The sequence below is a fragment of the Rhinopithecus roxellana genome, chromosome 14, assembly GCF_007565055.1.
Source record: "Rhinopithecus roxellana isolate Shanxi Qingling chromosome 14, ASM756505v1, whole genome shotgun sequence".
Taxonomy (NCBI): Eukaryota; Metazoa; Chordata; class Mammalia; order Primates; family Cercopithecidae; genus Rhinopithecus; species Rhinopithecus roxellana.
The window spans coordinates 65,273,812-65,301,013 of NC_044562.1; the positions used below are offsets into that span (position 1 = coordinate 65,273,812).

At 48.7% G+C, this 27,202-nt stretch overlaps 1 protein-coding gene across 8 annotated transcripts in view; it reads right to left on the minus strand.

Moving 5' to 3' along the window:
* DGKD (diacylglycerol kinase delta) overlaps positions 1-27,202 on the minus strand; it is a 115,665-nt gene that overhangs the window by 25,413 nt on the left and 63,050 nt on the right. For 7 of the 8 annotated variants that reach the window (XR_004053103.1, XM_030916107.1, XM_030916106.1 and 4 more), the window contains exons 4-12: positions 13,261-13,365; positions 12,844-12,976; positions 11,816-11,922; positions 11,288-11,413; positions 10,276-10,378; positions 9,448-9,610; positions 5,384-5,492; positions 1,641-1,780; positions 615-699 (exon numbers count right to left, since the gene is read on the minus strand). Coding sequence is in view for 7 of the 8 variants with exons in the window: in XM_030916107.1 (XP_030771967.1) it covers positions 615-699; positions 1,641-1,780; positions 5,384-5,492; positions 9,448-9,610; positions 10,276-10,378; positions 11,288-11,413; positions 11,816-11,922; positions 12,844-12,976; positions 13,261-13,365 (1,071 nt within the window). In the remaining variant the exon portion in view is untranslated. Of the gene's footprint in view, positions 1-614; positions 700-1,640; positions 1,781-5,383; positions 5,493-9,447; positions 9,611-10,275; positions 10,379-11,287; positions 11,414-11,815; positions 11,923-12,843; positions 12,977-13,260; positions 13,366-19,936; positions 19,958-27,202 lie in introns of those variants that run through there. The other variant, XM_030916111.1, reaches the window with a different exon arrangement.

The following is a 27,202-nucleotide window of genomic DNA, read 5'->3' on the forward strand; positions in this document are numbered from 1 at the left end:
CCTCTTTGTACTACCCCACCCAGCACTGCACCAGTGCAAAATATAAACTAAAGAAGACAAAGTCTATTCTCTGAGGGAACCTGTAGGGGCGTAAAACACAACAGTAACAATCACCAAATGAAAAGAACTACCAGCTGGACTAGAGGAGGCTGAGAGAAGGGCAACTGCGGACGCCACAGAGAGGTGTAACGGGGCAGGAGCGGGGGGCTGGGGAAGAGCCACGGCAGAGCCGGCTAGAGCGTTCCAGGCCTGGGGGCACCGTGGCAGGGGAGGGAACAGGCGCGCACCGTCTGGGGCTCACTGAGCAGTTGAGGAGATGCATGGACAGGATGGGAAGGCCATTAGGAGGACCACCCCCACCCCCACCCCCGGCCCGGCAGGGCCTTTGACAACCGCAGGAAGCCCCTAGAGGGTCACAAAGCCCAAAAGGCCCCTGCCGAGGGAAGTGAGAATCCCCTCAGCCATGGGTTCACCCTGCGCCTCCGCAGGCCTGACTATGACACCCCATCACCAAAGGGGAGGCGTCTCTGCAAGGGAGGTGATGCAAAGCGCTGAGAGGACAGTTCAGATCACATCAGCATGCGAGCAGGATGTGAAGAACATGCCAGCAGTACCTCGGAATCCTCGCTGAAGTCTTCGGTGACGGTGGAGGAGGAGGCCTGTCGCGGGAGCTTGGCCTCGTATGCCATGACGCTCCACCTGCACATACAAGGTCAGCTGCACAGGCGGCAAGACGTGCAGGCCCCCAAGGGTGAACCCTGTGCCCTCCGCTTTCACGGCTGGCAGCCTTGATCTTGACACAGTTTCTGACTTCATTTTTAGGTCCTTGGTCTTGACTCTGTCCCATAACTTGGCTGAGAACAAATGTCTGCACTCCACAACTAACGGCAGTACAGCTCCATGAAAGAGAGGAAGGTCTCCCATAAATGGCTGCCTTGAGATAAGACACTGCTTCTGGCAGAAATGGATTTACCCTCCTCAAGAGAGCTGCAAATGGCTCAGCCAGCTGGCCCAGTGAGATGAGCATTTCACAGGCCCCAAGGCACACAGAGGAGGCCTGAAAAGGTGGGGACACTGCAACACCACACCTGTGCTCAGAACTCCAGGCTTCCGGGAGCAACTAGGAAGGCTAGGAGGCATCTCATCAGTGCCCCATGTGCCACAGGTCAGTGAGTGCCAAGTGTGTCACTTGGAACAACAGTACCTCACTCAGGGAAGGTATCACAGTGGCTTTAGGCACTAGAGGATAATTTCCCAAAACTTCTTCTGGGAATAGACTATGGCAAAATGAAACTGTTCAAATAAGCGCAAGGAGCACTTTTCCGACGGGTATGAGATCCGGGCTGAAGCAGCCAAAGACGGCACAGCCGTCTTCTCCACGGCCCTGACACGCTCAGGCTTGACCTCCTGGGGAGACCAGATCATTCTAGGGCATGGCTGGTTCTTAATCTCTTTTGTTTTTATCCTTGTCATAATCTGACCAAATATCAAAGACTATCAGAATATATGCTCAGGTCAAATCTTTACAAATAATTTCAGAGGGCCCACATTTTCCACAGACCCCAGGTTAGGAACACCTGGTCGAGGTCACCTGTCTCTCAGAGTCTCCTCATACGGCACCGGAGCATATCCCCACTCACCTGTCCAGCATCTTGGTGCTGGCTCTCTCCAACTTCTCCAAGATCTGGGGGAGCTGGGTGTCATCATCGCAGGCTGAGCCCCAGCCCAGCACTCGGGCCAAGTCGTTCCCTGTGCCGAGCGGAAGCACTCCCAGCTGACACTAAGGAAACACGGGGGAAGATGTGTAGGCAAACACCTGGGGGCGGGGACCACCTCCCAGCCCGCAGCCTTCCTTGTCACCCACCATGAGGATTACATCAGCAATGTGGGGATGTGACCTAAAACCGTGCAGCTTGCACATTATAGGCAGAGCCCACTGGAAGGGACAGATGACATTTTCCTTGGCAATGAGACAGAAACATGACTGCCCTTGAGATAAGATGCTGCTTCTGGGAGAAACGGATGAGCCACAGGTCCATCTCTCAGCTGTCGTCACATCTTGATGGTCAGCCCCTCACATTCTCTCTGATCTGTCTCCCAAATCCCCCGGCTTCCCATTTTCACCACTATGACCACAGCCCCAAGGACTCACTCTGACGCCTCGCCACCCATCCCTCCATCCACTACAGCGTCTCACTCACTAATGCCAAATTCTTCTTCCAAAAACATCACGAGTGTCACTTCTCTCCTCTAAATCCTATCAAAAAAAGGTGCCAGGACCCTTCTCAGTCTGGACGCCACCCTGAAGCCTTGCCAGAGCTCAGCCTCTGCCCACCTGCCTGCTGTTCCATGAAGACACCTCATCCATTGCTCAGGCCTCACCCTCTACCTGGATTCCCATCCCAGAGCTCCAATGAGATCCCACTACACCACTTCATTGCTTAGGAGACCTCTTGAAACGCCCAATGCCCAGAATTCACCAGCTTCTGACTCTGACAATGCAGTGACCAGGGCCATGAAGGCCTGCGGTGCAGTGTGTGGGGAGGCGTTACTGTCCTTGAGGCAGGAATCCTGCCATGCTCCAGCCTACAGCACCGTACAGCCCTCTGCTCACCAGATGCAAGTGACCATGCTTGAGGCCCTGCTGCCTGTGGGGACAGCAAACACCAGAGGAGGTCCTGCCTCACCAAGGGGACATCTGGCAGTGGGGAGGCAGGAGCAAGCAGGCCAGGACACCGGAGCCAACATACTAGATGGAGAGAACCCAGCGCTGAAGAGTGCCCAGAGGGGCTGAGGACTCCGCGAGGGCTTCCTGGAGCCTTAAAGGAAAAGGAAAGCAGTGCACAGCAGGCATAGATGGTGCTCCAGCAGGGAGGCACCACACTGGAAGGGCAAGGCAGAGCTCAGTGAAGAGGAGGACAGTGAGGAAACAGAAGGCAGACAGGCAGAGGAACAAGCAGGAGGCAAAGCTGGGACTCTGGCAAACTCTTAAAGGTCTGGACTTTTCCCAGAAGCATCGTGCTTGGGGGATGCACAGGCAGAAGTGGCCCGGGAAAGGTTGCCTGGGTGAGCTGCAGATGGACAGAGGCCAGGGTACTGTGGATGGCAGGACTGAGGCCACAATTAGTGAGAAACAGGCAGGAGGAAGAGACGGAGGAACCAAGAACAACTGTCCAATTTCCTGGCTCAGACATCTAGAGGGATGTTTTCAGACTCGAAGGAAAGGAATGCAGGGCACGGGCTGAACATGGTGTAGTGTTGGAAACTCGCAGCACTAGGAGACATCCAGAGAGGCCCAAGGCCCAAAGCATCCAGAGATGTCCCCAGGACAGAGATGACAGCAGAAGCCCTGCTAGTCGCTGAGCGTTCCAAAAGTGAAGGAGGAGAGGCCCCAGCAAGGCTCTGCGGACACAGCGTTAAGGTAAGGGGACGGACGGAGAGGCCACCATGGAGCAGGAGCAGCCAGGAAGACGAGAAACCCCAAGGCAGCAGGGGCCCAGCGAGGGCATGGCCGCCACAACAGGCGCCAAAGAGAAGCAGGGGAGAGAAACGTGTGCTGATCTTGGCTGAACGTATGAAAACCAGCCACAAGGTTCCACTGTCTTCCTAACTAGTGACAGTGAACTTGCAAATAATACACAAAATCAAAAATTAGAGTAGTCTATGCTAATCCACCAGCAGGCGGCACCACTGCTCCTCCTGAGCCGCTGGCCTCCTGGCCCAGGCTGTCAAAGTCCACCCACCTGGGAATACTACCAAGTGAGCAGGGCTGGGTAGGGACTGCAGAATCACTGAAAAATACATCCACGTCACACAGAAGACTGAGTTTTTTAAAAATGGGGCCATAATAAACATAAGAAAATATAGACGCAAATCTTCCTAATCTTGGGGTGTAGACAGCTACAAATATGACAGACGTTGACTAAAATCATGAAAGAAAAGACCCCCCCGCCCCCCGCAAAAAGGATGTTGAACTGACAAATGACAAACTGGGAAAAAAATATCTGCAGTGATAAATAAGAAGTTAATATAACAACAATCCTCACACATTCATTTTTAAAGAAAAAAAGGTGAATATTCAAAGAGAAAATGAGGCAAAAAAACATGAACAGGTTGATTTATTTAGAACTTCACAACCAACTGAGGAGGCTTCGACTTCACCAGGAATTAAGTAAAGATCAGACATTTTTTGGCCTACTTAGCTGGACAAAAACTATAGAGATGAACAGCTTGGACGGTGCACGGGAAAGGACAGCTTTAAGAGGCATCAAGCACGGAAGCTGGCACAGCCCTGAGGAAAGGCAGTTTGTCCCCACATTTCAATACTTAAGTTTGGGTGCGCCCAGAGAGGAGACTCCTGGGAAGTGATCTCCATGCTCACACACAGAGGTGAGCTGGCCCAGGGCTCCCAGGTGTGCCCAGTGGAAAACGACACAAGGATGCCTACTTACAGACACAGGCAGAAGGTGTGTGCAACATCTTAATCAGTGATTTTTAAAAAGCAGTAACAGGCTGGGCGCAGTGGCTCACGCCTGTAATCCTAGCACTTTGGGAGGCCGAGGTGGGCAGCTCACGAGGTGAAGAGATCGAGACCATCCTGGCCAAAATGGAGAAACCCTGTCTCTACTAAAAATACAAAAATTAGCTGGGCATGGTAGTGTGCACCTGTAGTGCCAGCTATTTGGGAGGCTGAGGCAGGAGAATCACTTGAACTGGGGAGGCAAAGGTTGCAGTGAGCCAAGATCGCGCCACTGCACTCCAGCCTGGCGACAGAGCAAGACTCCACCTCAAAAAAACAAAAACAAACAACAACAACAAAAAGCAGTAACAGAATTATGTGCTGTGATGGAGAGAGGCCACAGACAGCAAAATGCTGGTACTGGCTGATCACCTGTGGAGGCCATGGCTAGGTGTGGAAATTCAACGAATATATGAACACTTTTATATACAATCAGGAAAATCTATTTTTATTTTAATACAAAAACTAAGTCCAATGAACCATGACTCTGACTTGAGAAATTCAAGTATACTGCCGTCCCCTTCTCACAAGCAAGAGGCCTCAAGTCAAAAATTACCCAGTAAAGCAACAGCCCCACCCAGTCCTGCTCCCCACATGGGTCCTTTGTTGGCAATTCTTTTCATAGCTCCCTTCAGGTCCCCCTCATACATCGTGGTCTGAGCCCCCGGGCCTCCACAATGCCAGGGGGTGGCCTGGGCTCTCCCCTCTCTGCCTTGGCCACCAAACTGCACACTCCCCAAAACCATCCATGGTTTCTGGCCTGAGAACAGGCACCCCGAGATGAACAGGAGCTGAGACTGCGTGATTTCCCTCTAACCTCCGCACCCTCTCTGCTCCTGGCTGGGTTCCCTCCCGTACAGGTACCTGTTTATGAAGGTTGAGGCTGTCGATTTCAGAGAGGACCCAGCCAACACTTCCATCCCCACCACAAACCAGAATCCGGAAAGTGTCAAACTTCTGGAATAACCGTAAGCTGCAGAGAAAAGAGAACAGCCATGAAATGACGCTCATTCCACAGGACAAATGACAGGCTTGTCAGCAGGGGGCTGAGGGGCCACCTATGCTCCTCATGGCTGACCTGCACCAGAGACAGAGCACACACAGGTCCTGCCACGTGACACCAGCCGCCTGCACACCCCTCCACTCAGGGTCCACTTTGTCAAGGGGATGACAGCGGCACTCGGGTCCAACCAACTGCTCCCACCAGGGCCATGCCCCACCCAGCGAGAAGACCACTCAGTTTGGTGAGCCACTGCACCCTCTGCAGACACCACAGGCTCAGTGGCGGGCCAAAACTGCATCCCCTGCCAGGCTCATAGGCACAGCCTTCCGTGGCCCCTGCCCATGTGTGCCCACCCTGCGTCACTGTCCCTGCCTCATCCACATGTGGCTCCTGTCAGCTTTCCCAGCATGCCCTCTGGGCTGCCTGCATCACCCTACACCCTCAGCCTTGGCACTCCCTGGCCCTGGGCCGCAGTCTGGCTTCCACCCTGGCCCTTGTTCTAGTCACCCTGGAGCCCCAGGCTGCCTGACCTGCCTGCGGGCTACGTGTCCCCACTGCAGCACATATGCCTGGGCCCACTCAGTCCTCCGGTGACATGACCCATGCCTCCTACCCTCCTAACTCCTCGGTTTCCTTCCTGGGCTCCCCCTGTCAACCTACCCCTGCCCAGCAGCGTCCCTACTCAGGACACCACTGCCGCTTCTGCTCACTCCTCATCCTCTTCCTATGTGACCACGTCCAGTTTGTTTCAAGAATCATACAGATGACTCTGGATCAACAGCCCCCAGGCAACTCCTGAAAGGCGACACTTGTACCTGCCCTCCAGAACACACCTCTCTGGTATCCTAGGACACCTCTAACAGGACACAACCCTACTCAGAGAATGGTAGCCCAACCACCAACCCAGTCGAGAGGCCAGACCCTCCTCCTCTCAGCCTGCAGCCGACCCAGCCCCTCCTGGTAGCCTCTCCTCCACACCCAACCCAGGTACCAGCTCAGGTCACCACCGTGCTCTCGCAGAGTCCTACAGAGGAATCAGTCACTATGACACCCTTCCTGAAAGCTCCCCACGTGAGTTCCAAGAAGATCTTTCTAAAACACGAGCCTGGCCATGGGCCTTGCTTTATGAGGTTGCCCCTCGTTTGCAGGAAAGAGCCGAACCTCTTGGCCAGCACCCGCAGCCCTCCCCGATGGCAGGTGCCACCTTTCTGCTGCTGCCCCTGGTGTGGCTCTGCAGTGTTCCCTCTTGCCTCACCTCTGCACAAGCAGTGCCCTCGGCCCAGAAGCCTCCCCGTCTCCCTGCAGACATCAGAACACTAGAGCTCCTCAGATGCCAGCTCAGGGAGACGTGGAAGAATGCCCAGTGTGACTTGACACCCCTGCCTCCCGGGTTCCCAGAGAAGTTGCATCACCCCATTGAAGTGCCGGGGGACCCTGCGTGTGCTCCTACCCATTCCCTGCATCTGCACTCCTGGCCTGGCTGACCTGTGCACCCTGCCTCGAGCTCAGTGTCCGACCCAGAATGAATGTTCAGAAGACAGGCAGGCGTAGGTGATGTGGCACCAAGCCCAGGCTCCACACAGAACACTGACACCTGTAAGGCCCCTTGCTCTTGGGAGAAGAGGTGACAGGTCAAGGCCGGGAACTGGAACACGAAGCAGTAGCTCCCGATTCTGCTGTGAGCTGTGTGAGATGAGCTGCTCCCAGAAACGGGAAATGACTGACTCAACTCCCTTTACGCCGCTGTGGGGGCTTCCTAAATCATCCCATCTCATACTGAACTCCCACTAGGAATCATGGGGTTTTGCTTGCACACCAAAATTAGTATTTTGTTATTCTCGAGATCAGCTGTGTAGCCTGCCCTGCCACAGCCATTTCAAAGCCTTCCTCCAGCACCCCTGGTACCATGTTTAATAATAACCTCAGCCTACTCGGTGCACTGTGATAACAGATGTATTATACCTCCACTTTCCCCACTTTTTAACTAAAATTATTTCTTTGCCAGGCACAGTGTAATCCAACACTTTGAGAGCTCGAGGAAGGAGGATCACTTGCGTCCAGGAATTTGAAACTAACCAGGACCACACAGTGAGGCCACTCTACAAAACGTTTGAAGAGTTTTGTGACGCTCAACATTAAAAAACATTAAAAAAAAAAACATTAAAAAAAAAAAAAATCAGCACACCTGCAGTCCCAGCTACTCAGGAGGCTAAGGCAGGAGGCTGGTTTGAGCCCAGGAGCTGTAGTGAGCCAGGATTGCACCAGTACAGTCAGCCTGGGCAACCTAGCAAGACCCTGTCTCAAAAAATATAAAATTAAAAATAAAATTAAAGGCCGGGCGCGGTGGCTCAAGCCTGTAATCCCAGCACTTTGGGAGGCCGAGACGGGCGGATCACGAGGTCAGGAGATCGAGACCATCCTGGCTAACACCGTGAAACCCCGTCTCTACTAAAAAATACAAAAAAACTAGCCGGGCGAGGTGGCGGGCGCCTGTAGTCCCAGCTACTCGGGAGGCTGAGGCAGGAGAATGGCGTGAACCCGGGAGGCGGAGCTTGTAGTGAGCTGAGATCGGCCACTGCACTCCAGCCCGGGCGACAGAGCGAGACTCCGTCTCAAAAAAAAAAAAAAATAAAAAAAAATAAAATAAAATAAAATTAAAATAATGTCTTGATCAGCCTACTAGTGATTGCAATCCTCCACCATTCAGATAAGTCTTTCTACAGAAAATGTGGGAGTGCTGCCTTTGTGGAAGCAGGCTGGAGTGCTGCCATCTGTGAGTGCCCTCCAACTGTGCCTGGCTGGGAGTGGGGACAAGCAACACAGAAGACACCAGAGGACCAGCGATGAGCAGCATGTTCCTCTTACCCTGGCACGCACGCCAAGGATACGCAGGGAACTGGCCGAGGTTCACCTCAGAGTAGCCCCTGGCTCGTAAATACACAGACCCCCCCGACTCCTCCCAGAAAAACACAGGCCAGACCACAGGTTCTGCAGGCACTTCCCACTTCGGGTATCCTGGACCATCTCTGGAAGTGCTAGCAAGTCCTCTCAGAGCTCCGACCTGGAGCTGATGCTTCCAAAGGAAGAAGAAATTCATTGAAATGGCAAAATTCACAAAAGCAAATGTTTTCTACAAACTTATGAAAAGTACAAAACTACAAATAACACACACTGGCTCTCCAGCAAGCAGAGGAGCAGTCTAATCTCTGTGCTGCTGCTGAACAGGGGAATCACTCGGGCCCAACGTCGCCCTCGCGTGTTCCTGCTTTGCAGCACCTGCACGCCACATAGCCTCCCGTGCCTCTCAGCAAACACTGCTCCTGGCCTCGCTGCAGGACAGCTTCTTTCTCAACGCTAGGCAGCCGTTACAAAGAACGTGGCATGCCAGGAAAACACACCCATGGATCAGATAGATAGATAGATAGATAGATAGATAGATAGATAGATAGATCGATAGATCGATCGATAGGCATGCCAGGAAAACACACCCATGGATCAGATAGATAGATAGATAGATAGATAGATAGATAGATAGATAGATAGATAGATAGACAGACAGAAAGAAAAAATAAAAGAAAGAAAATATACCCACAACGTTGTGTGCAGACACACGCAGAAGGCATTTGTGCAACGGCAGGTAAAGAAGAATCCTGACTGGCTCAAAAGATGCATGTGCATGGGTGTGTGTACATGGGTGTATGTATGTGTACGTACGTGTGTGCACACGCGCTATGTTCCAAGTTGGAAGGCCATGCACCTCTGTCAAGAGTGGGCACCTCTGCAAGTGCAATTTGGGGAGGAAGCAGTTTAACTTTTCTTTCCTATTTAAAACTTTGTGTCTTTAATTTTTTTTTTTTCTAACAAGCACACACCACCTACACAATTTTTAAAACTCCAAGAAAGATATATTTTACAAGCTTCCTACCCGAGGTGTGGGCCTCCGTTCATGAGGTCGAAGACCTGGGCGGGATTTAGCAGCTGTTTGAATCTTCTGAGGAACTTCACACCCTGGTTGTCCCCACTTTTTGAATTGACGAAGACCAACAGTGGGCTTGTGCAAGACGGAGGACAGCTGGCCTTCCAGAACCCTGGACGCGAGAATGAACAGAAGAAAACATGTAGGCCACGGAAGATGCTGGGGGCACCACTGATGGAATCAGCAGCAGCAGACCCCTCCAAGGACACACGCCTGACACACGCACACCTATGACTCAGGAGGAGGTCAGCAAACAGTCCCCACGGCCGCTCCCCATGTGTGAGGCCGGGAGCCCCATCCATCTGATCTCACATTCACAAGGCGTCCAACTGCCACCTTGCTGCTCTTCTCTTCCTGATCTCCTCTCAGCCATGGACCCCACATCTCTCCTTCTACCAGTACTTGTTAACAGGTGCCACCATGTCCCAGTCAGACATGACAACAGCTGCAAGCCAGTGTGTCAGCAAGTGCTAGGCAGAGATGGAGCACAGCTTCAACGGCTCACGACGGACAAGGCCACAGACCCGGGTTCCACTCAATAGCATCACCTCCACATCAAGCACCTGGCTTGGGTCTCAGGCCCATCTAAGGGCAATGCCACAGAGTCAGGGCACCATGTGCCACTCTGTGCAACTCCTCCAGTACCCCCCACAGCTGTGCCTGACCTCTTGCTGACATCTCACCAAGACAACCAACTCCAGAGCTGGAGAGGAGAAAGTGCATGGAGAAGGAAGCATGTGGGCAGGCATGAGAAGGATGAGCATGTGTGGTACCCACCATCAGAGTCGATGCTGTTGAGAGCCGTGGGTGGGATGACTGACACTTTGCATAGGCCAAGGGGGCACTTGGTCAGCAAGGATTCTTTACACGATGTGTGAACCTGAAACAAGAGTCCCCGCATCACCAAGGGTCACTGGCATCCTTCACACACACCAGAAATCCTCCTGCCCTGTAGCTGATGAGCTGGCCCCGGGGGAGGCGAGCGATTTCAGAGCTGGGCTGGCCTGCTCCCATCAGGGGTCCCGGGCCCTGGCTTTGCACTTGAGAAGGCATAACACAGAAACACCGGGCAGGAGCCAGTCATGGTTCACACCGTGTGAGCTACAGTCCTGTACCCAACCCTCTGGCCCTTCAACCACAGCTACCTCAAACTTTCAGGACGACGGTGAGGGCTCCCGGGGCCACGTGCCTCTATGTGTCCCCTGTGTCTTGGCTTCCTCCTGGCAGCCAGATGTGCTAGGCAAGTGACTGCAGCAGCCACTTCACAATGACCAACTCAGAAGCAAGCACATGGAGGCTCCCTGAGTCTTCCCCTGGAAGCACATCTCACCACCTAGAGCAACGATGAGACCCAGGACCTGGCAGGAGGCCACGTGGGCTGCACCCCTTCCACATGGCTGGGCTCAGTGGAAACACTGCCCAGAGCCAACGCGCTCCAAAGGCCCTCTACATCTTTCCCGCTTCCACACCACAGAGGCGGCCAGCTCAACCGTCCCAGGTGACCCCTCACAACCCGGCTACAGTGCCTGCCGCATGATGCAGGGTGACATCTGTCATAATAATACACATCTGCATGTGTCAAAAGGCAGGAATAAATTCAACAGGAAGAAATACCCCAAAAACACAGCTAAGAAGAAAGACCCAACAGTTCAAAAACCCAATCTCAGCCGGAGGGGCCTCTGGGATGATTTTACCAGGATCCGGCAGATCATGTGGAGCCACAAGGCCCACATGGGCACCGTAGGGAGCAGGCCCTCCCCTCCAGCCCGGGCGCGGGGCCCACACTCACCATGGCCTTGCACCAGAGGCAGCGCCAGTCCTGCAGGCGCAGCACGCTGCCACAGGTCTTGTCGCACACAGTGCACTTGGCGCTCACAGGTAGGTTTCCTTCCAACCACTGGTGGGGCATTGCGATCTGCAACCAAACAGGCACGCGCTAGGGACGCTCTCAAGGCTCCACGTCAAGGGCAGCCAGGAGCCCTCAGACGGAAACGCTCGTTGTGAACTCAGCCACGGCATTCTTCCCAGCACAAGCTCCTTCCCTGATGGTCAGTGAGGGCAGGGATGGCAGGGCCTGTGAAGCACAATCTACCCACAGCAGCTGTCGGAGGTGCAAACAAGACCCACAGGGACAGGATGGAGCTCGGGAGTGTGACAACCACACAGAGACTGCGTATGCTTTCCACTGTGACACCCAATGCCAGTGTGACCGTCTCAAATGAAACAGAGGTGGGGAGGGAAGGGAGGAGGCTTGCAAGGGGCCGTGCAGGTGGGGGGCCCTGGCTCAGGGCCCCACGGGTGGTATTTCTTAACATACCCCATCTGCATCTTCAATGATGTCCTTCCCGATCGAGGCCAGCGTGGTCCACTTACAGTTATTGGTTGCACGCACAGCACAGCGCTTGTGGGCCTTAAATTTGCACACTGTGAGAGAAGGGACACATGAGCCTACAAGCTGTGTCTGTGCCAGGAGCTTCCCATGCTGAGCAGTGTTGTGAGAACTGTCCAGCTCCAGAAAAGTCAAGGAAGGAATCAATGGCACTCCCATTTTATAAGTGAACTACTGTGATACGCTTAGAGGCTGATGGCGGTGGGACCGGCGCCGGCAGGGAAAGCTGGGGATCAGTATGCTTTGTGTAACAGGCCAGAGAGTGAGCAGTGGAGACTGCAGGTCGTAACCAGCTTCCATCACCACTATTCAACTCTATTGTGTAGCACAAAAGCAGCCAGAGACAGTATTTTTTTGTGGACACAAATTTGAATTTCATGTAATTTTCATGTGTCACAAAATATGATTCTTCTTTTGATTTTTTCCAATCATTTAAAAATTTAAAAGCCAGTCTGAAGTGTGGGAGCTGTACAAAAACAGGCAGAGGCAGGGTGTGGTCCAGGCTACAGCTAACAAGCCCTGCTCTAGCCCACTGCTTTTGCCACCAGACCGGATGCCCCTGCCCAAACGCTGCAGCCCTGACCTCTAAGTCTGTAACGCACTTTCAGTCCATATATGCGCAGCCCTGTCTCCCCAGCTGCGGAGTGTGAGACACGGGGGCTGACCACTGTTCCTTCAGTGTCTTTCCCTGTGTGCTCTAGGCTTCCCCAGTTTCTCCTTTTGCCACCCACCACTTCCCTTCTTTTCACTGTTTGAGCACTATAAAAACATGATTTATCAAGGACTCTTCGGCAGGTAAAATAAACAAGAATGGCATCATAGAAATCACTGTGCCCTTGACTGACCACATGGGTGACAATGGCTTATTTATGGTGACTGGGTTTGGATTTCCAAGGCTTTATCAAGTAAAATGCCAGGCCACCTTTCCTGACAGAATAACAAATGCACATCCGTACCCTCGCAGGACAGCCCGTGCGACGTGACCCCAGACAGAGCCTCACGGCACACATTGCAGTAGGTCGGCCTCGCGTGGGAACAGGCGTACCAATTGTGCATCCCTGAGAAGTGGTCCATGCTGTACTGGGTGGGCTGGAAGAACGAAACCAAGATGGCAAAGGTAAGACTTCTCTTTTAAATTGTTAAATGCAGTAACTTGGACAAGATTAAACAAAGTATCCAAGAGAGGAGAGAAGGAAGGTTTATAAAGGGCAGGTCTGCCGAGAGGACAAGCAATAAGCTTTAATTGTATAAGGAACATGCTGAGAATGTGAGCTCCAGACTGTGGGTCCGCAGGTGGGAGACACTTAGACAGCAGACACTGGGGTGAGGGAGGCAACAGGAGGCATTTGGAGAAGGGTATTTTCTTTTTTAACCTCAAAGTGCTCCCTGTTCTGCACAGTCTTTAACGCTGCAATCCAATCTTCCATTTCTTTTCTGTTATCAGCACACAAGATGAGCTTCCTGCATGGAGTTATGACCTAGAGAAAGAAACAGGTTCAATAGATCCATGAACAAAAGGCAAGTGCTGATAGCTATGAATGCTTTCTTAAAACCGACCTCACATAGACATAAAAATTACTATTTCATTCACGTATTCACACTGAACTGGAAACAAAAATGGTTATCAAGGATCACTAAAAATTAAAAATAAGAACGATCTCAAACCAAAAAGACAGTGAAATTTAGTTTTTATATGTTCATCAGCAATCAACTTAAGTGGACATTTATAATTGCTTACTACTTAGACACAGTAGTAAGCCCTAGGAAATAAAAAAAGAAGTAACAACTGTGTCTTTAGAACAGTGGAAGACACAGTTGCTATTGCTTCAGGGAGCCCACAGTGATGTCCAGCATTTGAACTGTTGAGGGAAGTCTGCTCAGCTGTAAGTCTAGAACACCATGAGCATGCATCACATATAAATGTTCTTGTAGAAAACCTCAATATCAGACTAGGCAGGACCTGAACAACTTGACTAGAACTAAAGTTGCGACCTGGTAATAATCAACAAATGAAAATGATATCCATAATATATAAAGGGTTGTAATCAGTAGGAAAAAATCTTCCTGATATAAAAAAGGCTATGAAATTGCATTTTACAAAAGAAATACATCAACATTCTTTTTTGTGTGTGGGGGGGTACATGATAGGTATTTGTATTTATGGGGCATATGAGACACTCTAATACAGGCACAGAGTAAATGGGGTATCCATTGCCTCAGGGATTTATCCTTTCTCTGTATTATAAACTATCCAAGTATACTGAGTTATTTTTAAATGTACAGCAAATTATTAACTGTTGTCACCCCGTTGTGCTATCAAATACTAGACCCTGTGTATTCTAACTATGTTTTTGTACCTATTAACCATCCCCCCAGCCCCACTACCCTTCCCAGCCTCTGGTAACCATCAATCTACTGCCTATCTCCATGAGTTCAACTGTGTTCTTTTTTTTTTTTTTTTTTTTTTAGCTCCCACAAATAAGTGAGAACATGTGAAGTTTGTCTTTCTGTGCTTGGCTTATGTCACTTAACATAAGTGTCCTCCTGCTGTTGCAAATGACAGGATCTCATTCTTTTTTATGGTCGAATAGTACTCCCTGTGTACATGCACCACATTTCTTTATCCACTTGTCTGCTGATGAACACTTAGGTTGCTTCCAAACCTTAGCTACTGCGAATAGTGCTGCTATCATCACGGGAGTGCAGACATCTCTTCATACACTGATTTCCTTTCTTTTTGGTATACACCTAGCAGTGGGATTGCTGGATCGCATGGTAGTTGTATTTTTAGTTTTTTGAGGAACCTCCAAACTGTTCTCCACAGTGGTTGTACTAATTTACAATCCTACCAACAGTGTACACGAGTTCCCTTTTCTCCACATCCTCACCAGCATTTGTTATTGCCTGTCTTTTGGATAAAAGTCATTGTAACTGGGGTAAGACGTTATCTCATTGTCATTTTTATTTGCATTTATCTGATGATCAATGATATTGAGCACTTTTTCATATACTACTTGCCATATGTATGTCTTATTTTGAGAAATGTCTATTCTGCCTATTTTTTAACTGGATGATTAGATTTTTCCCTTTTGAATTGTTTGAGCTCCCAATTTATTCTGGTTATAATCCCTTGTCAGAGGAATAGTTTGCAATTTCTTTTTGTTCTGTTTGTTTGTTTGAGACAGAGTCTCACTCTGTCACCCAGGCTGGAGTGCAATGGTGCAATCTTGGCTCACTGCAAGCTCCACCTGCTGGGTTCATGTCATTCTCCTGCCTCAGCCTCCCGAGTAGTTGGGACTACAGGCGCCGGCCATCATACCCAGCTAATCTTTTGTATTTTTAGTAGAGACAAGGTTTCACCATGTTAGCCAGGATGGTCACGATCTCCTGACCTTGTGATCTGCCCACCTTGGCCTCCCAAAGTGCTAAGATTACAGGCGTAAGCCACCGTGCCCGGCAGTTTGCAAGTATTTTCTCCCATTCTGTGGGCTGTCTCCTCACTTTGTTGATTGTTTCCTTTGCTGTGCAGGAGCTTTTTAACTTGTTAAAAACAGGAGCTTTTTTCACTGTTTCCTTTGCTATGCAGGAGCTTTAACCATTTGTCCACTTTTTACTTTGGTTGTCTGTGCTTGTGGAAATTACTCAAGAAACCTCTGCCCAGTCCAACGTGCTGGAAAGTTTCCCCAATGTTTTCTTTTCATAGTTTCATAGTTTGAGGTCTTAAAGTCTTTAATCCATTTTGATTTGATATTTGTATATGGCAAGAAACAGGAGTCTAGTTTCATTCTTCTGCATATGGATAACCAGTTTTCCCAGCACCATTTATTGAAGAGACTGTGCTTTCCTCAGTATATGTTCTTGGTACGTTTGTCAAAAACGTGTTCACTGTGTATGTATGAATTTATTTCTGGGTTCTCTATTCTGTTCCATTGTTCTGTGTCTATTTTTATGCCAGAACCGCGCTGTTTGGGTTAGTATAGCTCTGTAGTATAATTTGAAGTCAGAAAATGTGATTCCTCCAATTTTTCATCAGGGTAATTCTGGCTATTCTGGGTCTTTTGGCTATTCTGGATCCGTATAAATTTAGAATTATTTTTTCCATTTCTGTGAAGAATGTCCTTGGTATTTTAATAGGAATTGCACTGAATCTGTACATTGCTTTGGGTAATACGAACATTTTCACACTGTTGATTGTTCCAGTCCATGAACACAGAGTATCTTTCCATTTTTTGTGTGTTCTCTTCCATTTCTTGCATCAATGTTTTGTAGTTTTCATTGTAGAAATCTCTCACTTCTTTAGTTAATTCCTAGGTACTGTATTTTATTTGTAACTACTGTAAATGGGATTACTTTCTTGATTTCTTTTCCAGATTGAGCACTGTTGGTACATATAGAAATGCTACTGAATTTTGCACATTGATTTTGGATCCTGCAACTCTACTGAATTTATCAGTTTTAATAGTTTTTTTGGTGGGGTCTTTAGATTTTTCCAAATATAAGATCACATCATCTGCAAACAAGGATAATTTGACTTCTTCCTTTCCAATTTGGATGCCCTTTACTTCATTTTTGTTGTTGTTGTTGTTTGATTGCTCTAGCTTGGACTTCCTCACAGAAGAAATACAAAATGGATAATAAGCAAGTAAAAAGCTGCTTAATCACTCTAGTCATCAGAGAATGCAAATGAAAATAGCAATCTATTTTCGCCCATGGGATTGGCAAAGTTTTAAAAGATGACTATCCAGTACTGACAAACATGTGGGGGAAAAGAATTCTCCTCAAGTACTGACAGGAGGTAAACAGGATATAAACTTTTTAGAGAAAAAACTGATAGTGTATATCAAAATTTAAGGGTTGTAACCTTTCACTTTATTTTGTTTTATAATGATTATATTATACCGATGGAGTTCCAAAGTCAAATCTACAAACAAGGTAGATTCAGAAATCTAGCTTTTACATCTCTCCCCTCTATCCTGGTTCCCATAGGTTGCTTTACTAAAAAAGAGAGAAAGAGCAAGTATGGTTTTTAAGATACATGCAAACATGTATATCATATTGTCCCCTTTGTCAACAGTAGCAGGGACACTTTTCTCCACCTTTGCCTTTCCACTTAATTACATATCCCGGCCATCACTCCTTAGCAATATCCAGGGCTTCCTCATTCTTTCAACAGTGGCACAGTACTCCACTGTATAGGACTCAGCCAGCGCCCTATGAATGGGAATTTCGTGCTGTTTAAAATTCTTTGCTATTTCTCATAGTGTTGCCACGAATTATCTCTACAAGGATCTTTTCCTGTTTTTACCAACCTATCTCTGGGGTAAATTCCTAGAAGCAGAATTGCCCTGACAAAGAGTAAATGCACATGTAATATTGCTAGCTATTGCCAAATTACGCCCACAGGGGTTGTACCATTTTGCATTCTTACCAACAGTGTTAGGAAAATGCTTGCTTCCCCATGGATTCACCAACAAAATATGTTATTTAACTTTTAGATTTCGACACATCTCATAGCTTCAATTTACATTAAGAAGACCCAATTTAGGAATACCCAATTTAAATTATTAAATGACCATGTTTCTGCCTCAGAAAACGTAGGAAGTACTTTATAGGGAGATTCTCCAGCGACTAAGTTTCATCACAGAGGGGATAAATGGAACTGGGTCGCCAGTGCATGGTTTGCTTCTTCCTCCACATATCCTGGGTTGATGGAAGAACACCTGGGGCCAGGCTGGGTGTGGGAAGCAGCAGAGCTGGGAGAGAGTGAGGGTGAAGGAGAGACAGCAAAGGTAGGCCTGGAGGGGCCATCTGCCTTCTGCCCTGCTGCTGTTCAAGCTTCGAGAGCACCACAAACGACCCCTCTCCCTCCAGAGGATAACCCCTGGCTCCACAGATGCTTGCTAGATGTCTCCTCTAGACTGGGGATTCTAAGAACATGGTGAGCAAAGTTCCTCCCCTCACAGAACTCACAGTGGGGACAGGCATTTCCCACACTGACTCGGCCATGAAGACGACAAAGTGGGCCCTGAGAGTGGGAGTCGGGGCGGGGGGGGTCTCTGGACAGCCACTCAGGGTCGGTCATGGGAGACTGGGAGCTGCAAGGCCAAGGCGAGTGCATCAGTCATTGGCACCGTCCCTGTCTACCTATCAAGTCTGAGCACACGTCCCTAACTGTTCACTCTGGGTGAGTTTTAGTATTTGAACACTTTTGTCAGCATAAATACAGTAAGAGAAAGATAACATACCTTACTTTGCATAACTCAAGGATTATATTAGGAGTCATGCAACAGGATATTTATAGAAGACAACAATGAGATGTTCTAGGTCCTGAGTCTACTACTCCTGCGGCAGCCTTTATGAGCTGAAGTGTCAACTTTGCTCCAGAACTCAGCCACAGCATTTGAGAAGATGAATCTTTGGGCCCACCTGACCCACACGCTGAAGGAGAGGGTTTACTAGAATTGCTTTGTGGATATTGGGCACTAGTAGGCAGCAAATTACAGACAAAAGCATTAGGTTTAAAGACAGTGAGTGAATGATACAAGCGACCAAGGCAGCACTGCCCTCACCTGTGCTACTGTTCGCAGACAATAAACACTGAGCAATAGATAAATGTCAGAGAACCTGGATTTTGGCTTCTAAGGAAAAAACAAAACAAAACAAAACACCTCTTATTGGTGCCTGTTCTGTTGTGAAGAAGCCTGAGACAGACCCAGATCTGAACCCCACCTGGCAACTGATAAATTTGGGAAATGGAGGCAGACCCTCTTTGCTTCTCGTCAAGAAAGGTGATGCTAGAAGCAACCTGCAGGGCTGTGGTGGGGCTGAACAGGACGAGGTGTGCACAGGGCCTGGCACAATCCCTGACTCTGAAGCCCTTGCTAGTTGTGTCACTTAAAGCAGGTGCTTCTCTGCCCTGTGCCTCCACTGCCCTATCTGAAAACTGGGGCTATAAAGAGCAGTGTCGCATCCTAGCCTTGTTGTTGTGAGGTGCCAGTTGGTACAACCTCAGAGTGTTCTGGGCACTGTCACTATCAGAGCTGCCCCGGGCTCGCAGCCCTCAGCTTTGATGTCGCCATTTGACACTGCTGAGACCCCTTTCCCACGTGGGCATCTTTCTTGAGACTGCTCTGGTGTCAATGGTCCACCCTCCCAAACCACAAGCAATGTCACAGAAGAGTCCCACCAAGTCAGTCAGAATCCATCTTTCTTAGCTGCCCACAGAGGGGACACACTGGGCCTGCCTTCTCTATGTCAGTCCCCAGCTGCACACAGGAGACTTGCCATGACTCACACTTCCATGCCATGCCTCCATCTTCTCGGCACACCTGTCCTGGCGAGCTCCAGCCCCAACACCAGCCAGAAGGCACCCCTCAGGCAAGGGCCTCCCTCCTCCTCCTCCTGCTCCCCTCCTCCTCCTGTTCCCCTAACACCAGCCACAGCCCAATCCCTGGTAGGGGAGGTAAGTCTCTTCGGGAGGCTGATTCTGGGGGATGTTCTCAGCAGCACCTCCCATTCAATCCCTTGATTTGGGAGACATCGTGAGTAGGAAGGACCCAGGCGAGAAAGTGGAGGCTAGATACAGGCCTTCAGGCTATGCCTTCCTGGCTCTTCACCCTGCCCACCAGGGCAGGTGGCAGGGTGCAGGGTGAAGCTCTAAGGAATACTAAGAGTGTCCCTATGTCTGGACTGCAGCCAGTATCATAACTACTGGCAACCAAAGAATGGTGCAAAAAAGCTGAAACTATCTCCAAAATCCAGCCTTCACAAATAAAAGACTTTGGAGACTAAAAGATGGCTCATATTTTTCAAGCAAATGTATAAAGTAAGAAACGGTTCACACCCCTGAATCAACTTAAAAGATAATTGCAAATCAGAAGCAGGGCAATAAGGCTGGGCGCAGTGGCTCACGCCTGTAATCTCAGCACTTTGGGAGGCCAAGGCAGGTAGATCACTAGAGGTTAGGAGTTCGAGACCACCCTGGCCAACATGGTGAAACCCCATCTCTAACTAAAAATACAAAAAACAGCTGGACGTGGTGGCACGCACCTGCAATTCCAGCTACTTGGGAGGCTGAGTTGGATCACTTGGACCTGGGAGGCAGAGGTTGCAGTGAGCCAAGATTGCGCCTTGCACTCCAGCACTCCAGCCTGGGCAACAGAGTGAGACCCTGTCTCAAAAAAAAAAAAAAGTAGGGCAATAAACTGAACTCGACAGGACAGATGAATGACATCCCAGGCATTCAAAAGGCCAGGCTGCAGGACGTCCCACCAAGAGAAGGAGCAGAACAGGATCAGAGGTGACTGCATGGAAATCTACACACTGGAGAGAGAAAATATCCTCAGATCTTGATGCCCGATGACTGGAGAAAGAAACGTCATGTCATAGAGGAGAAGTGGATAAAATGGTGGGTGCACTTCTCACAGAATCCTGAGGCAGGCTAGAACAGCCATAGACAGATTTGAATTTTTACACACTTGCTGGAATTCTCTTGAAGGTAACAGAACTTAAAAATCAGTAAGAAAAGAGCAGACAAACTAATACTAAAATGGACGAAAGACTTGAACAGTTATTTCACAAATGGCCAATAAAGCACATGACCTGGTGTTCAATTTGATTAGTCATCAGGGAAGTACAAATTAAAGCCACAGGGTGATGCATCTCTCACAACGGCTGAGCTGAAACAGACAATATCAAGTGCTGGTGACAGTACAATTTGGTGCAACTACTTCAGAAGACAGCTGAACTCATATATACCCTGTGACTCAGCAATTCCACCCATGCATCCCACAGAAATGCAAACGCATACGTTCCTCATCAAGGCATACAAGAATGTTCGCAGCATCACTACTCTAAACAGGTCTACAGTGAATACACTGTAGTATATACATACATTGGAAGACAAGCAATAATGTAATGAATCTTAAAATAGCAAAAGAAATAAACCTGACACAAGACAACATATACTCTGTGTAATTTCCTTATGCATTACATAAAGTTAAAAAAACAGACATAACTAATCTATGGCATTAGATGCTAGCTTCTCCTAGCAGCTACTTTGACAGGAGAGGCACACAGGAGGGTTTCCGGGGGCTGCAATGTTCTCCGTGGTCGGGAACACGCATCAAGCTGTGCGTCTGTAATGAGTACACTCCTTCATGTGAATGCTGCACCTCAGTCAAAAAGGATACAGAACTTGGGATTTCTCAAAAACATGGAAACCTACACATCGGAGTATGTGTATATACTGGAGTATGTGTGTACACTTAACTCAAAAGAAAGGTGTGCAGAGCTGCCTAGACTCTTGTACAAAATCTGATTAGAAAATAACTGTATAAAAGACAGGGAGAGAAAGGTGGAAACATGAATATGAATATGAGCTATGAAGCACGAACATGAGAGTCTGGCAGAGCTATGTTAAAACAGTGTTAGAAATGGATCTTCAATGTATGAAAAAATGCTGTCTTACTCATACGGCAAATGCAAATTAAAATTAGGAGATCCCATTTTTTAACCTACCAAATTCATAGAGATCAAATGTTTGATAATATGGTCTGCTGACTCTCATACATTGGGGCAAAAATTAATACAACCTCTATGGAAACCATTTGGCAAAATCCGTCAAACTTGAAAATATACACCTGTGTCTCCTCAACCACGCTTCTATAAATTTATCCTCTCCTGTATCTACATGAGAAATCACGTACTGTATATACAAGGTTATTTGTGGCGGCCATTCACTATAAAGACAAAATATTTGAAACCAAACAAATACTGATCAATAATAAGGCTGGTAGAGACTGGCTGCAGTAATGACAGTACATTCATATAATAGAAAACTATGCAGCCACTAAAATGCCTGAAGCTACTCTCCATGTTCTTACATGGAACAACCTCTAAGATACACTGTTAATAGACAAAAGCCAACTGCAGGAAGAGTACAGGTACACAGAAAACATTAATATTAGTCACCTCTAACTGAGGAGACCTCTGAGTGGCTGGGAAACACTTCATATATTTTTAGTCTTAAGATTTCTGTACCATGTGCATGTGTTACCAATCCAAAAACGAGCTATTAAAAAAGAATAAAGTCGGCCGGGCGTGGTGGCTCAAGCCTGTAATCCCGGCACTTTGGGAGGCCGAGGCAGGCAGATCACGAGGTCAGGAGATTGAGACCATCCTGGCCAACACGGTGAAACCCCGTCTCTACTAAAACTACAAAAAAATTAGCCGGGCACGGTGGCGGGCACCTGTAGTCCCAGCTACTCAGGAGGCTGAGGGAGGAGAATGGCGTGAACCCAGCAGGTGGAGCTTGCAGTGAGCCGAGATCGCGCCACTGCACTCCAGCCTGGGCGACAGAGAGAGACTCCAGCTCAAAAAAAAAAAAAAAAAAAAAAAAAAAAAAAAAAAAAAAAAAAAAAAAAAAAAGGAATAAAGTCTTACATTTATACGTTAGGGACAAAAAAAAGGATTTAAAATTCTATTTGAAAGAAGAGCTTTTGCTTCTATTCTTGATTCAAGTACATGATCTTCCAAGAGAAACAGAAAATACCTTGCTACTCCAAATGAGTTGCCAAGCCAGACAAAATGTCCTCCCATGTCCTGGGGGTTATTAAACCACAGGGAGTGATCTCTGAGAAATCATGGTGAATAGGAGACATACTGGAGACATACAGACATGATTTCTCAAATGGAAAAGAGAGTGGACTCTGCCTCACACACACATGGCAGCTGATAGAACAAGGGGCAGTTTGACTAACATGGACGAGGCGCAAAGAATGTCTCAGCAATCCACTGGGTGTTTTCCAGGTATCTGCTCCCTCCAGCTTCTCCGCCACCTGATGAACCCGGCTAAGGGGCCTGCTCACAATCCCACAGCAAATGAGCTGATGTGGCCAGGACACCAGGCAGGCCAGCTCCAGGCGGATCCCTGGACCTCCATCCCCCAGCCTCTCCTCATCTCGGTGGTGCCTCACACCAGCGCCAGTGGGCAAGAGGCAGGGAAGCAACTGGCACTCACCACGAGCTCCCCAAGTTCACTCAGTACAAGCAGTGTCTGGCACATCTCATTTCCTTTTTGGCAGGGTGACTGGCTTGGAGGATCAGCACAAGGATGACATCAACATCTCATTAAGTCATCTGACTAGTTGTCCCTCCCACTCTGACCAGGTTTCTGAAGAGTTCAAAATAGAAGGTAGAGGAGTAAGATCTGGAGGATAATGACAAACGCAGTTCACTAATTCACATCAAGCTGAATCACAGCACCCAAATGGCCATGTCCTGTCCAACCATTTCTAACCATGAACTTGGACATGGAGGGATCTGGACGTGGATCACATTCATAAATGACAGTTTAAATGACAAAAAGATCAAGGTCCTGCAAACTGCGTCACATTGAAACCACACACTAAACCAAAAGGGCTTAAGAGTAATTAATGTGAGGTCCAGGGCCCACGACGGTCCAATGGTTATGACGAGCGAGCAGGGATGGGTAGGGGCACAACATTCTGCCTGGACCCCCGCCTTCACTTTTCACGAGTCCAAATTCAGATGACATGGAGGTACTTTTCCCCACTCCTCTCACTGAGAACTGAAAACCATGGGCATTAGAAAATCAACACAAGAAGACCCTGAAAGGTAGAGAGAAGATGGCAGCCTGACGAGGGTCTTGTCCCAAGGGATGACACAGTGGTGGCCCTCTGGGTTTTCTTCTCACCTGGTATACCCTAGACTTGGAGCTAAAGAAGCAGCAGTCAGAAACCGTGAGGGATACTGGGGGGTGTGTGGAAAGCCCTAACAGAAGCCTGCTCTTCCAGGCCAAGGATCCAGGAAGGGGGCAGTCAGACAAGACAGAAATTGACAACAGCAGTAACACCCACCTTACTCCAGCCAGAGCCACAAGAAAAAACCATGCCCACCCCACTCCCAGGCCGCAGCTAGGCGCTCCAGCACTCGCCTAACAGAGGATCCAGAGAAGGCCAAGCAGAGAGCCAGGATGTTTCCTGCACCACCTGGAAATGAGTCCTCACCCCTGACATGGCAAGAAGACATGCAAGTGGCGAATAAGCACACAGAAGATACTCAACATCCTTAGCCGTCAGGGAAACACACTGAAATCACAACCAGAGAGCCCTACACACCCATCATGACGGCTACAACGGAAACGAGTGCCCATACGGCCTGCTAGAGAGAACGTGGAGAAAGTGGAGCGTACTGTTGGGTGGGATGTAAAACGTTACGGCCGCTCTACAAAACGGTTTGGTAGTTTCTTAAAAAACCAAGCACACAACTGGCACATGACCCGGCAATTACACTCTTCAGCATTTATCCCAGAGAAATGGAGATTCATGTTCGCACAGAAACTTGTCCAGGAATGTTTACAGCAGCTTTTTTCATGATCACCAAAAGCTAGAAACTATTCGGATGCCCTTCAGTGGGTGAATGATGAACAAACTGTGGTCCACCCGTGGAATACTACTCAGTAATAAAAAGGAACAACCACTGATCCGCTCATCAACCTCAATGAGGTTCCAGGGAATTACGCCGAGTGAAAAATCCAACCCCAAAGGTTATATACTATAAGATTCCATTTATATCACGTCTTGAAAAGACCAAATTATAGAAATGTAGACCAGATAGTGTTTGCCAGGGGTTACAGAGGGACATGTGTGAAGCTGTAAAAGGACACCAGGAAGATCCCTGCGGCTTGGAGGCTACCAATCTCCACTGTAACGAGGTTAGTATCCTGGGTGTGACACTGTACTGGAGCTGTGCAAGAGGTTACCACTGCATGAAACTGGGTAGAGGGTAGAAAGAATCTCAAAACAAAAGCTTTAATTAAAAATAAGTAACCACCATCAACAATATTTAAGTTTAAACTGGAAAAACCAAGCAGTAACTCCAGAACAATGCGGTGTTTCTTAAGGCCAAGGGCGTATGCGGGCAGCACAAGGTAAAAGTGTAATCTTACCTAAATTCCTGTATTTGTAATTAGTGCAACCCACGAAACATCTGACGCCAAGAAAATATTATGTGGACACAGCCGACACACCTTCGGTACACATTCTCAAAGAAAAGGACCGGGTCCTCTACGTCCTTCTACCCAGAAGGGCTGGGTGGAAATGCCAGCCGCCCCGCCTGTCCCTGCACCTGAGTCCAAGCACACGCAGGAGTGCCATGGACTGTGCCCTCTGGTTGTGCTGCTCATTTTGCTATCAGTTCTGACACGTGGCCTGGGTACTTGAGCCTGCACAAGGCAGGGCCCCGGAAACGGAAGGTTTCATTTCTAAACACAACAGTGCTTGAGGAATCAGGGGAGCTATGTAACCTGAGGAGCTCAGCCATGAAGGGAGGATGTCAGAACCACAGACTCCTGCCCTCAAACAGCAGTGCACTTCCCGGTGGGGCGGGCCAGCCCAGCATCCACTACCACAATACCAGTGTATGCTCTGGGAGTGGCCGAGATGGTGCCAAGACAAGGCCCCAAAAGGAGCTGCCTCTGCAGCCCCACAGTCTGCTGGCCACGCCCCTCTGGGGTCCTACTACACACTTAGGGGACCTCGAGGTCCTCCTGCCACTGCCTCCCAGAGACCGGTGACTGCCCCATCCCCCCAACCTCCCAAGTCAGAAACTGCTCCCTCAACTTCATCTCCTCTCCTGTGCTATATTCATCATCGGGCTCCAAATTCTTTCTTCCCTCCTCAGAAATAAATTCAGGCAGTCTTTCACTTGAGCAAACAGAAAAGATTCCTCCTCCTGTGGAGGTGACATTTGAATGCAGGCAGTAAATAAAGACTTATTAAAGAAGTGAATTACACAGCATGGAGAGTAGTAGCTGGTGACGAGCGCTATGGAAAAACGGGAGACCAGAAAAGACAGGTCTGGGGGCCAGAGGACTCCACAACAAAAACGGGGAGGAGGCGAGGAAGGAGCCAGAGACCAGGAGGAAGCAAGGAAGAAGGTGGGAAGGGCTGAGCAGAAGCAGGCGCGTGGCACATGGCTGGGGCTGGCATCAGGAAGGGGGCCAGGGGCCAACCTGGAAGCATCGGGGGCCACAGAAGGCCATGCAGGTGTCTGTAAGAACTTTGGCTTTATGCCATGCAAAATAAGAAGCCATGCGAGCTCAAGTTTTGAAAGCATCATTCTGGTTGCTTTATTGAAAGTTGACAGTAAGATGCAGGAAAAGAAGTCAGGAAACCTTTTGGGAAGCTCCTCAGTAACCCCATCACAAGATGACGATGAGGAGAGTGGGTGGACTCTGGGTGTGCTCTGAGGACAACAGGCGGGACAGGGTGACACAGAGAGGAGTCCACAGTGACCTTCGAGCAGCTGGCAGGGTGTTGCTCCCATCCCAGGAAGGGAACGCAGTGGGTGAAGTAAGCTTTACAGCTGGGGTGGGGGTGGGGCCAGCAGGTCCACGTGGACATGTTGAGGGCACGGTGTCAATTAAAGTCTCAGCAATGTCCAATGTCTTATCTCACTCATGAGGTCTTCATCTTGCCATCAGTTTGGTATATTAAAAAAAGAAAAAAGAAAAACTTAAAGACACTATAGAAATGTGATCACTCATACATGACCACTGCTGCCGATGGTTCTGGAGGTAATCTGACGATCGCCAGTCAAGCTGAAGATGCACACACCTGGCAATTCTATCCTTAGAAACACATTCTAGAGAAACTCTTGCCCGTGTGCCAAGAAGACAAGGATAAGCACATCCACAGCAGCACTACTGATCACAGGGAATCTGGGAAAGCATACGTCCACAAAAGGACATCTTAGGTACCGGAACACTACAAAGGCCACAAAAACCAGCGTCATGGGCCTCAACTCGGGCCACACCTGTCAGGAGCTGTGCAGTTCATGCCTCATTCCCAAGAAATTCTGATTTAACTCCAGGAATCAGTTGTTTTAAACTCTGAACCATTTAACTAAAGCTAGATGTAGCCACAGGGATAAATCCAGGAAGCGCAATCCTGTGGCTGTCCAGTCTGATAACATTTATTCAACATTTCAGAACCAGTTCAACAATGCTATATACTGTTTATGCCTACACATACTTATCAAAAAAAGTACACAAACATGCAAACAAATGATAAACACCAAAGTCAGGATGGAGGTGACCCCTGGGGGAGGGGGAGCAGGAAGAAACAAGGATAGGAAAGAGAATTCCAAGTGCCTCTGTTATATTATGTTTATTTCTCAGGCTGGAAGTAGTCATAGCTGGGTTCATGTGTTATTTTTTGAATGTTTTAAATGTTTTGGCACAAAAATATGTTAACATGCCAAAGCCAGAACTAGAGACACACACAATATAGC